This window comes from Megascapheus bottae, chromosome 31 (assembly GCF_031878675.1).
Source record: "Megascapheus bottae isolate mThoBot1 chromosome 31, mThoBot2.hap1, whole genome shotgun sequence".
Taxonomy (NCBI): domain Eukaryota; kingdom Metazoa; phylum Chordata; class Mammalia; order Rodentia; family Geomyidae; genus Megascapheus; species Megascapheus bottae.
Genome location: NC_143539.1, coordinates 7,801,967 through 7,814,482, shown reverse-complemented (window position 1 = coordinate 7,814,482; position 12,516 = coordinate 7,801,967). Strand labels below are relative to the sequence as shown.

At 42.2% G+C, this 12,516-nt stretch overlaps 1 protein-coding gene across 2 annotated transcripts; it reads left to right on the top strand.

Moving 5' to 3' along the window:
• The first annotated feature begins 924 nt into the window (after positions 1-924).
• Positions 925-12,223, top strand: LOC150043908 (uncharacterized). Of its 2 annotated transcripts, none has more exons than XM_090322619.1 (5): positions 925-1,142; positions 4,148-4,230; positions 6,463-6,571; positions 8,460-8,555; positions 10,223-12,223. In XM_090322619.1, the coding sequence occupies exons 2-5, from the start codon at positions 4,222-4,224 to the stop codon at positions 11,698-11,700; spliced, it is 1,692 nt and encodes a 563-aa protein (XP_090178745.1). In that variant the 5' UTR covers positions 925-1,142; positions 4,148-4,221; the 3' UTR covers positions 11,701-12,223. The 2 variants fall into 2 exon arrangements, with proteins under 2 accessions (XP_090178745.1, XP_090178744.1); XM_090322618.1 differs by having other exon boundaries at positions 6,463-6,589.
• The last annotated feature ends 293 nt before the right edge of the window (positions 12,224-12,516 follow it).

The window sequence follows — 12,516 nt, the reverse complement described above, 5'->3', positions numbered from 1 at the left end:
AACTCCCCAGTTGTTGCCAAGAAACTTTTTTAAGTTGTACTGTTTGAATAACTGTCCTGCAAAATCTGCCTTATCCTTCGCCTGGAGGCTTTAGTATTTCTCTGGCTCTCCTCTTTTCCTTCACTGTTTACCTCCGTGTCCTGAATGCATCTGCTTGTCTAGTCATTTGCCTTTCAGAGAACCTGGATGAATTTCTACCCTCAGCCTACCTTTACTTCCCAAGAGAGACTCCTAAGGGAAACGTATAGTCCCTGAATACTTCTGGAGCCACGAGGTGTACACTATGAGTAATGCAGAAGAAAAGTCGTCCATAAGCCTGAAGGTATGTACAGTATGTGGTGAGAGAAGGGAAGGAAAGAAGAATGTAGACAGTGCCGATTTGCCTAATATTAAGGGGCAAGCTAGACATTTAAGATAAGGTTAGTATCTCCCTTATGATGAGACAGGTTGTTGCTACCTGTAGCTAGCTATAAAGGATGCAGCATTCCAGTTTCAAGGGTTTATCCTGTCAAGAACGAGAGCGATTACTTTTGGGTCCACAACACTGAATTTGCACGCTGGCTCATACACAGGTGGAAGACTTCAGAGCAGAGCTCCATAGTTCTTTGCTCAGACGTCTGAAGTCTGAACCATCCTCATCCACCTCCTCTGGGTTTTGAGAACTCTGACACACACACACACACACACAACTAGCCTGTGGTCAGCGACTGTAGCGTTCGCGCATGCGTCCTTGCACACTCCTCCAGGCATTGCCAGCCACTTCCGGAAGTGTCAGGGACGCGAACTGTGGGCGGGGCGTGAGCTTTCCGGAGCTCGCTGGCCGTGGGCGGAGCTTCTCGTCACCGGGAAACCGGAGGTGGGCGTGGCCAGGCGCAGGCGGGGGCGGGGCCTGCGCGGGCTCCGGGCTGCGGGCGGTGGGCGGGGCTTGCGCGCCTCAGGGCTGCTGTGGGTACCATGGACGCTGCACTCGGTTTCCCACCGGGGACTGAGGTGCTGGGTAATCTGGCGTGGACTACATTTCCCACCAGCGACGGAGATCACTCCGTCCGTTTGTGACCTCTCCTCCCCGGGCTGGCTGTGCAGAACTTTGGGTCCTTACCGAAGGACCAAGGCGGCGCGGGTGTCTGAGGAAGACGCTGCAGGTGCGCGGCACCGCGCGTGGCGGTGAGAGCGGGGTGGCTAGCGGCTCTGGGGGGGCGCGGGCGGCTGCGAGGAAGGTGGTGGTGTCGGTAAGAGACGACGCGGAGGGCGGGAGGCCCTGGCCGCGGGGAGCTGGACCAGCCGCGCCTCTGCGCCGTGGGTGCGGTGTCAGGACAGGGCTGTGAGCCGGGGCCTCCGTGGGACCGCGACGCTGGGTGCATGGCCGCGGCTGTGGGTGAGCGTCTCTGTGATCTAGGTTTCCTGCTGCTTTCCCAGTCACTTATCACTGGAAAACAAACACCATTCAGGGCCTGGCGCTGGTGCCTCACACCTGTAATCCTGGCTCCTCTGGAGGCGGAGATCTGAGGATCGAGGTTCAAAGCCAGCAAACACGTTTGTGAGGAGACGGAGGGACAAAGGCTAAACAAACGCAGCAGTGGCACTCACTAGACACTATGTTGAAAATGGACTATACAGCTTGGGGTGGGGGACGGGAGGGGAAAAAAGCAGAAGAGTGAGGGAAAGGGTGACACTTTTCAAAAAGAAATCTACGCATTACCCGACAAGTAACTGAAACCCCTCTCTGTACGTCACCTTTATCACAATAAAAAATTCAAAGTAATACGTCTGTGGTGCGCTTATCTCTAAGTAACCACCAAAAAAAGCAGAGAGTGAACCTGGAGCTCAAGTGCCGGTCAGTAGCAAAGAAAGATGCAGGACAGGGATTGGATACTGTGTTGAACACACACACACACAGGGGGTCGGAAGCGTGACCCAGTGATAGAGTGTTTGCCTAGCATGCACGAAGCCCAAGGTTCCAATCCCCAGTATCCCATACACCAAAAATGCCGGAAATGGCGCTGTGGTCCAAGTGGAAGTGCACTAGCCTTGAGAAAGCCCAAGGACAGTGCCCAGGACCTGAGTTCAAGCTCCAGGACTGGCAAAAAAAAAAAAAGACATATACACGTGAACACAGGCACACAGGTGCACATACACAATTCAGGTGAGAAGTCAGGTGTTGAGGCCTTCCAGCAAAAAGGTACCCTACTGGCTCAGATGGCAGCGGCAGTGATCCTAAATTCAATCTCTCACCCCTCAATCCCCCCAAAAGTGCAGATGTGCAATTAGGGTGAAATTATAAAGCCAAATCAGAGTAGGATTAGGAGCATGGAATTCTTACTTGAGAATCCTTTGTGGTTCATATATATATATATATATGAAATGTAGCATTCCCTAAATTCTGAGTGTAGAGATTGCTGTGAACTCTGATTCCTCTCTCCTTTTGGTAGTACCGTGGCTTTAAACAAAGGATCTTGCACTTGCTAGGAAGATGTTCTACTATTTGTACTACCTACCTCAGTCCAACTCCACCCCTAGTCTAAGTTCATGTATAAGGCACAGCAGATATAACCCTGAAAGATGTAGCAATAATTGCTCTGCCTGTGGTTACTCTTCTTTCTCCTTTAGGTTTCTTTTTCTTTTTCCTCCTCCTCCTCCTCCTCCTCCTCCTCCTCTTTCTCCTTCTCCCCCTCCTTCTTTTTTTTTTTTTTTTTTTTGCCAGTCCTGGGCTTGAGCTCAGGGCTTGAGCACTGTCCTTGGACTTTCTCAAGGCTAGAGCTCTACCACTTGAGCCTCAGCACCATTTCGGACTTTTTTCTATGTATGTGGTACCAAGGAATGGAACCGGGTCTTCGTGCATGCTAGGCAAGCACTTTAACCACTAGGCCAAACTCCCGGCCCCTCCTCCTTCTTTTTTAATGTTGGTTGTGGAGCTTGAACTCAGTGCCTGGGTGCTGTTCCTGAGCCTTTTGTACTGAAAGCTAGTGCTTTACCACTTTGAGCTACAGCTCCACTTCTAGTTTTTGGGTAGTTAATTGGAGATAAGAGTCTCACAACAACTTTTCAGTTTGGCTTGGCTTCGAACCGTTATCCTCAGATCTCAGCCTCCTGAGCAAGCCACTGATGACTAGCTTCCTTTAGGTTTCTGTAGATAAAAAAGCATCTGTAGATGCTCCTACAAATTATTAGAGGCAGTGGCTCTAGTACTTAGGTAATTGCCCCTTGTGTGTGTGTTTGTGAGTTACAGGGGCTCTTTGAAATTGTGCAAATCGTTGCTGTTTACAGTTGTGAATCTATTGTTTTGTCAGTTGTGGATCTTGAACTAAGGTCCTAGGTACTGTCCCTAAGCTCTTTGCTCAAGGCTAGCCCTCTTCTACTTTGAGTCACAGTGCCACTTTTGGTTTTCTGGTGGTTAATCGGGTAACAATCTCATGGACTTTCCTGCCCAGAACTGCCTCAGATCTCAGTCTCCTGAGAAGGTAGGATTACAGGTGTGAGACAGTAGTGCCCAGCCCTAGATCAGATTTCTTACTCAAGTCTGATGCTCTACCACTGGAGCTATGCCTCCAGTTCAGCACTTACCTGAAGTCTCACAGACTTTTTGCCTCACCTGAACTACTGTCCCCTTTGGTGTGTATGTTTACATGGAAATGGAATTATTGAGAAACCTCAATCTGTTGAAATTGTGGGAATGCTTTGGAGCATGGAATGGAAAAGTTTAACAGCAATACTAAGTAACTTTTAAGTTCTAGGAGGACAGAACTTAAAAGTTAGGAACACAGAGCTGGGAATGTGGCTTAGTGGTAGAGTGCTTGCTTAGCATGCATGAGGCCCTGGGTTTTATTCCTTGGTACCACATAAAAATAAATAAATTGATAATTTTTTTTAAGTTAGGGGCCCGGGAGTTGGCCTAGTGGTAGAGTGCTTGCCTAGCATGCACAAAGACACGGGTTCAATTCTGCCTAGCATGCACAAAGACACGGGTTCAATTCCTCAGTACCAATACATAGAAAAAAGCCGGAAGTGGTGCTGAGGCTCAAGTGGTAGAGCTCTAGTCTTGAGAAAGTCCAAGGACAGTGTCCAGGCCCTGAGCTCAAGCCCAAGACTTGCAAAAAAAAAAGTTAAGAACACAGTAGAATCCTGGTTTCAAAGTCTTTTCTTCCCCCAGCTCTAGCTCTCTGGATCCATGTTTTTCTGAGAGAGGAACTGTAACAACTAATGCAATTTTGAAGGTTGAAAACGATGGCCTATGTAAGTTGATGTTTCTTTATTGAAGTATATGAATATATATATATATATGGTCATGCAAATATTTTCCTAAAGTTTCTCACCAAAAGAAATTTCTCCTCAAATAACCTACTTCTACTATTCATTCTTCCACTGAAATGCGATGCCAAATTACCTAGCTTCCTCTACTGTGTGGCTCATTCAGAATTCAACTTCAGTTTTATTTATTACAAATAAGCCATTTAGTTCAGTTCATGTGCAAGGGGATGGACTTACAAAGGACATTATATTGGGACTTGGGGATTATTGGTAACCTGTATAGAAAGAAGCTGCCTACCACACTCAGGCCAAAGATTCAATGAGAATTAGTGGATGAGCACAAAAAAGAGAGAAGCCTTTGCCTAGCATGCACGAAGACCCAGGTTCGATTCCTTGGTGCCACATACTTAGAAAAAGCCAGAAGTGGTGCTGAGGCTCAAATGGTAGAGCTCTAGACTTGAGAAAAGTCCAAGGACAGTGCTCAGGCCCTGAGCTTAAGCCCAGGACTGGCAAAAAAAAAAAAAGAGAGAAGCCTAGAACTGAAAATGACCTCACAAATATGTGTCATAGCTACATAATAAGCTCATGTAACTAAACTAAACCACATGGACTTGTCAAAACCAGGAAAACTGATTATGGCAACACTTGGCATAATGAAGTATTTAATACTTGAGGGACTTCTTAATTTTTTTTATTTTTATGATTTTGGAGTTTATGGAGCTTGAACTCAGGTCCTGGGTGCTGTTCCTGAGTTTTTTTTTTTTTTTTTACTCAGCACCAGTGCTCTTCCACTTTGAGCCACAGCTCCACTTCTGGTTTTTGAGTGGTTAATTGGAGATAAGAGTCTCTTGGGGACTTTTTTGTTGGGAATGGCTTCAGTTTCCTGAGAAGCTATGATTACATTCCTGAGCCATCAGTGCCTGGCAAATTGAGACTTTAGATTATATGTTAAAAACAAAACCAAACAAAAACATTGGATCAGCGCTGCTCTCACATCTGTAATCCTGAGGATTGCTATTTGAAGCAGAAAAGTCCATCAGACTCATACAGCAAGCAAAAACTACAGCGATAATGCTCAGCCCATGAGTTCAAAAACAGAACAAAACCAAAACATTGGATTAATGTTTTTTATTTTTTATTTTCCCTCAGCCATGGGGCTTGAACTCTGGACCTGGGCCCTGTCACTGAGCTCTTCAGCTACCACAATCGTTTAGTGGTTAATTGGAGATAAGAGTCTCACGGACTTTGGTGCCTACACTGGCTTGGGACTGCCATCCTCAGATCTCAGCCTCCTGAGTAGCTAGGATTACAGGCGTGAGCACTGCACCTGGCTAACATTTTTCTTTTCTTTTCTTTTCTTTTCTTTCCCTTCCTTCCTTCCTTCCTTCCTTCCTTCCTTCCTTCCTTCCTTCCTTCCTTCCTTCCTTCCTTCCTTTCTTTCTTTCTTTCTTTCTTTCTTTCTTTCTTTCTTTCTTTCTTTCTTTCTTTCTTTCTTTCTTTCTTTCTTTCTGCCAGTCCTGGGTTTGGGGTCAGGGCCGAGCACTGTCCTTGGGCTTTCTCAAGGCTAGAGCTCTACCACTTGAACCACAGCATCACTTCCGGCTTTTTTTCCATGGATGTGGTACCAAGGAATCAAACCTGGGTCTTAGTACGTGCTAGGCAAGCACTCTACTACTAGGCCAAACTCCTGGCCCCTAACATTTTCTTTTAAAAGCAAAATTTTCTGGATGTGTTGGTGCATGCCTATAATCCCAACTACTGAGAAGACAGAAGTAAGAGGACTGTGGTTTGATAATATTTGAGCCAAATGTTAGCATGAGATCCTACCTAAAAGAATTCAAAACTAAAAAGTATGTGGGAGCTTGGCTTAAGTAGTAGAGTGCCTATTTGGCAAGCACTAGGCCCCAGGTTCTGTCCCTAGTATTACCACTCAAAAACAAAATTTATTTGGCAGATACTAGAGATTATACTGGTGTTCACCACGTTAATATATAAACCTTATTCTATCTCCAATTGTTTTGCATATTTAAGAGTGCACCAGGCAATTTTGTTTATGTTAGAAGTTTGCTTCAAAACTAACTATTCATTCTGCACCTCCCATATTATAAATTTGTAGCACCTGGGCTGATTTTGTGCAATGTAGTCTATGTCTTTTCTCGGCAATGTTTAAAATAATTCTTTTAATTTCTCCAGTGATAGATGGGTTTGCTATTTCAGGGACCAATGACCTTCAGGGATGTAGCCATCGATTTTTCCCAGCAGGAGTGGGAATGCCTCAGCTCTTTCCAGAAGAACCTGTACCGGAATGTGATGATGGAGAACTATGGTAACTTGGTCTCATTGGGTATGTTTTCTGATTCAAATCACAGAAGATCATTTAGATCTGCTCTAGAATTTTTTTCTTTATTTTTGTCCATTGTATGGCTTGAACTCAGGACTTGGGCTCTGTCCCTGAGCTTTTTTGCTTAAGACTGGTTCTCTACCATTCTGAGCCACAGTGCCACTTCCAGTTTCTGGTGGTTAAGTGTAGATAAGAGTCTAATGGACTGGCTTCAAACCATGATTCTCAGATCTTAGTCTCCTGAGTATAATAAGTGTGAGCCATCAGAGTCCAGATAATATTCCCTCCTTCCTTTTTTTTTTTTTTGGTTGGTTGTGGGTCTTGAACTCGGGCTGGAGGCTGTCCCTGAGCTCTTCAGCTCAAGGCTAGTGCTATATCACTTTGAGCCACAGTGCTACTTCTGGTTTTTTGATGGTTAATTGGAGATAAGAATCTCACGGACATTAGTGCCTGGGCTGGCTTTGAACCACGATTCTCAGAGCTCAGCCTCCTAAGTAGCTAAATTACAGGCATGAGCCACCAGTGCCCAGCAATATTTTCTTTTTCTACTTCGATTTTGAAGACTAACTTTATAGGAAACAAATTAAATATCTTTTCCTTTTTTCAATTTTTTTCCTTCTTCAAACAAGTGTTTTGACCTTTGTTAGGTTTAAATGGCAACTCCATTATAAATACATTTGTCTTTCTCATCTTTCAATCTCACTTAGAATTGTCTCTGTTCCTTTATTACATTAGGGTTCTGGACATACATTGTACAGCATTTTTAAAGGACTTAGGTTGCCTATTTATGTAGATTTACTGTAGGTATTATGTTATATTATCTGATTCACTTGCAGAAAGAACAGCTTCACAGAGAACTCTGACTTATTCCATTACTAAAAGTACTTCTATATCATGGTGGATTCCCTTAAAAGTGAAGCAATTTTTTTTGCTTATTTTATGTGTGTGTGTGGGGGTCATGGGGCTTGAACTCTGGTCCGGGGCACTGCCCTTGAGCTTTTCAACTCAAGACTACCACCTGCCCCTGGAGTCTTAGCCCCATTTCCTGTTTTCTAGGGTTAATTGGAGATGAGTCTCAGGTCCTTTTGTGCCCAGGCTGTCTTTGAACCTTGATCCTCAGATCTCAGAATTGGACCTGGGTCTTAGTGCATCCTGGGCAAGCAGTCTACTACTAGGCCAAATTCCTGGCCCAAGAATTCTTAATTTCAGGGCTGGGAGTGTGGCCTAGTGGTAGAGTGCTTGCCTAGAGTGCATGAAGCCCTGGGTTTGATTCCTTGGTACCACATACACAGAAAAAGCTGGAAGTCATGCTATAGCACAAGTGGTAGAGCTCTAGTCTTGAGAAAGCTCAAGGACAGTGCCCAATCAATCCCCATAACTGGAAAAAAAAAGAATTTATCCATTTCTACCAGGTGCTAGTGGCTCATGCCTCTAATCCTAGCTAGTCAGGAGGCTGAGATCTGAGGATCATGGTTTAAAACCAACCAAGTAGAAAAAAGTTCATGAGAATCGTAACTACAGTTAAATACCAAAAAGAAAACAAACAAACTAACAACAACAACAACAACAACAAAACAGAAGTAGAGCTGTGGCTCAAGTCATAGAATGCTAGCCTTGAGCAAAAGAAGCTCAGGAACAGTGCCCAGGCCTTAAGTTCAGGCCCTAGCACTGACACATATACAAAAACAAATTAATTCTTTCAATTTTCTCATCTTCTTTTCTTATAGAACGTCACTTTTTTGCTTTGTTTTTCATATATTTTTATTGTAATTAATAAAAGGGTTGCATTATATTCACTTTTTTACCATTATTATGATTTTGATTAAGCAAACCATTGCTATATTTCAAAGTGTTTATTTTTCTTTGTAAATAGGACATTCTGTTTCTAAGCCAGATGTAATCACATTATTGGAACAAGGAAAAGATCCCTGGATGATTGTGAGGGAAGAAACAAAAACGTGCTGTAGAGGTAAGTAAAAGCAAATATGACTATAGGAAGCCAGCTTCAGGCAGAGGCTCAACTGGCCAAAGAAAAGAGACACACACTTAGAACACTGGTTGGAAATCTCATAGTAAAGTAAAGGTGAATGCTGGGCACCAGTGGCTAGCTTTATTTCTATCTATTCAGGAGATTGACATCTGAGGATTGCAGTTTGAAGCCAGCCTGGGCAAAAAATTCTGGTGAAACTTTTTTTTTGGCCAGTCCTGGGTTTGAACTCAGGGCCTGAGCACTGTCCTTGGGTTCTAGGTTAGAGTTCTACCACTTGAGCCACAGCAACACTTCTGTTTTTTTTTTTCCCTATGTATGTATGTGGTACTGAGGAATCAAAACCAGGTCTGCTTTTGTATTTTTCTACTTTGACATTGTAATAAATTATATTTATTTATATATATTATATGTATTATATACATATATAGTAATTATATCTTTTTTCTTTTAGAAGTAATTTTTGGAAGCCTCTGAGTATTGAACAAAAATGCCCCAAATTCTAATATATTCTTTTTTTTATTATTTGCTATGTTTTTTTCCCTTGAGTTTTTATTTAGTACTGACAAAGCAGTGGTTTTGGAGAACTCATTTCTGTTTTCACATGCAAGATGTTTTCCTTTTCTGAGGATTAATTCATTTCTGAATATCTTTGTATTGGAGGGTATATTTTTTAAGCATTTTGAGTTCTTCGAACTCAAGAAGACATTTCTAGTTCCAACTCACATCCTACTCATTTAGCATTTCAAATTTGTTCAGGCTGTTCTATCTTGTAAATTATTTACTTTAGTAAATCTTATGGTTATTTTAACATAGTCCCTGGAACTTTTTGTTTTGTGTTTTTTTCTTTCTTTTGAGAGGTGGCAAGAAGAGTGTAGAAATGGAGGGTGAACAGTGAACAAATACAGTCATGATATTTAGTATATAATATGTGGAATGAACTAAGCAATTTGTAGACAGATAGGAGAGGGAAAATGGGGAAAGCAGAGGTAGGGGTGACATTGTCCCAAAAGAAATATACTCATTACATGACTTACAAAATGATAACCCCTCTGTATAACACTTTAATAATAGCAATAAAATTTGATATTTTTGAAAATATAATCTAAGGGCTGGGAGTAGTGGTAAGAGTGCTTGCCTAGCATGTATGAAGAGCTGGGTTTGATTCCTTGGTACCACATACATACAGAAAGTCAGAAGTGGTGCTGTGACTCAAGTGGTAGAACTCTAGCCTTGAGAAAGCCCAAGGACAGTGCTCAATCCTTGAGTTCAAGCCCTTGAACTGGCAAAAAAACCCAACATATATATATATATATATATATATATATATATATATATATATATATATATGCCAGGCACTGGTGGCTCACACACCTGTAATCCTAGCTACTCAGTAGGCTGAGATCTAAGGATTGAGCTTCAAAGCCAGCCCAGGAAGAAAAATTCCCATGAAACTCTTATCTCCAATTAACCAAAAAACCAGAAATGGCACTATGGCTCGAGGGGAGCATTAGCCTTGGGCACAAAGAGGCTCAGGGACGGTGCCCAGTCAGTGAGTTAAAGCACCACAATTGACAAAAAAAAAAAATCTACAGATCTTTTATTTTTTGGTATCCAATAAGATAAAACGTTTTTATTACTTCTTTTAGAATTGAAGTCCAAGTGTGAAAATATCAGCCATGGAAAAGTTGACATTTATAGAATACATTCCTCTGTCACTCAACAGCAAAGACTTGATAGTAGTGAGAAGTCGTATAAATGTGACAAATGTGGGAAAGCCTTTACTCGTCCTACCGACCTTACCGTACATCAGAGAATTCATACTGGTGAGAAACCCTATGAATGTAATCAATGTGGAAAAGCCTTTAATCGTGCATCCAACCTTCTGCAACATAAAAAAATTCATACTGGTGAAAAGCCCTATAAATGTGAGGAATGTGGGATGACCTTCAGTCGCAATATAGACCTTAAAGTTCATCAGAGAATCCATACAGGTGAGAAACCTTATCAGTGTGAAAAGTGTGGGAAGGCTTTTAGTCGTGTCTCATACTTGACTCAACATGGAAAAGTTCATAGTGGGGAGAAATCCTATATATGTCACGAATGTGGGAAGGCCTTTAGTAGAGGTGGAAAACTTAAAATACATCAGAGAATCCATACTGGGGAGAAACCCTACCAATGTAAGACATGTGGGAAGGCCTTTAGTCAAGCCTCTCACTTGGTGCAACATGACAGAATTCATACTGGCGAGAAGCCATATGAATGCCCCAAATGTGGGATGACCTTTAGTCGTGGTATAGATCTTAGAGTACATTATAGAATCCATACTGGTGAGAAACCCTGTAAATGTAAAGAATGTGGGAAGGCCTTTAGTTGTGCCTCAAATCTTGTTCAACACGAGAGAATTCACACTGGCAAGAAGCCCTATGAGTGTGAAGAATGTGGGATGACCTTTAGTCGTGTCTATCAGCTCATTCCCCATCAGAGAATGCATACTGGTATAAAACCATATGAATGTAATGTATGTGGGAAAGCCTTTATTCGTGCCTCAGCCCTTATTCAACATGAGAGAATTCATACTGGTGAGAAGCCCTATAAATGTACAGAATGTGGAAAGGCTTTTATTCATGGTGGTAGCCTCAGGATGCACCTGAAAATTCATACTGGTGAAAAGCCCTATAAATGTAAAGAATGTGGGAAGGCCTTTGGTTGTACTTCAGACCTGGTTAGACATGAGAGGATTCACACTGGTGAGAAACCCTATGAATGTAAGGAATGTTGGAAGACCTTTAGTCATGTTGAAAGCCTTAGAATGCATCATAAACTTCACACTGGGGAAAAACCCTATGAATGTAAAGAGTGTGGGAAAGCTTTTAAGAGTAGCCACCAGCTGACAATACATCACAGAATTCATACAGGTGAAAAGCCCTATGAATGTAAGGAATGCGGGAAGGCCTTTAGTGTCTATGGAGGTCTTACTCGACATCAGACTGTTCATAGTAGTGAGAAGCCTTTTCTATGTAATAAATGTGGGAAGTCCTTTAGACATAGTTCAAGTCTTAAAGTACATCAAAGAATTCATACTAGAGAAAAACTTGAATGTAAACATTATGAAAAGAAGTATTAATTTATATGCTGGTAAACAATTTGAACACAAAAAATATGGAAACGTTTTTAATATTCATTTCTCAAAAGGCTTTGTACATAATAAAAACCCTCAGAATATGTTTTTTCAGTTCTCTAAATATTCATGTTCAGAGAATTTCTAGTGTATTATAAGAATATTTGTTTATTCGTAGAAATGTTTCATGCTTTATTTATGAAAAGCCTTCCGCCCTATGAAGTTTTTAAACTTATACCACAGAAAATCACTGTTGAAGCCTGGCGTGGTGGCTCACGCCTGTAATCCTAGCTACTCAGAAGGCTGAGATCTGAGGATCAAGGTTCAAAACTAGCCTGGGTACCTGAGACTCTTATCTCCAATTAACCTCTAGAAAATGGGAAGTGGGGCTTGGCTCAAGACTAGGGTGGTAGCCTTGAGCTGAAGATCCCAGGAACAACGCCCAGGCCGTGCGGTAGGGTGGTAGCCTTGAGCTGAAGAGCCCAGGCTGAGTTCAAGTCCCATGACCAAAAAAAAAAAAAAAAGAAAAGCACTGTTGATTTAATAAATGTAGGAAAACTATTTTGTCATTGTATTCCACACTCTGTGTGATATTGGGCAAGGTATCTTTCTGAGAGTCCTCTAAAGTTGATGAGAATTGTACCTGTATGATAGTGTTGTTATTGTAATATATAAAACTTGGAAAGCTTTCAGGACCCTTGTCCTATATATGGCCTGTTGTAGACCAAAACATCCTTATATGTCGTATAACTGTATTGTGTCAAAGTATCTTCAGGCTGTTTGTATATGTACAAACTATTTTCATGTTTAGTCTTGGCTACT

Coding starts and splice junctions, on each gene's coding strand:
- LOC150043908 (XM_090322618.1), top strand. Junction 6,590..8,459: donor TGGTAACTTGGTCTCATTGG/GTATGTTTTCTG, acceptor CTTTGTAAATAG/GACATTCTGTTTCTAAGCCA. Junction 8,556..10,222: donor AACAAAAACGTGCTGTAGAG/GTAAGTAAAAGC, acceptor TACTTCTTTTAG/AATTGAAGTCCAAGTGTGAA.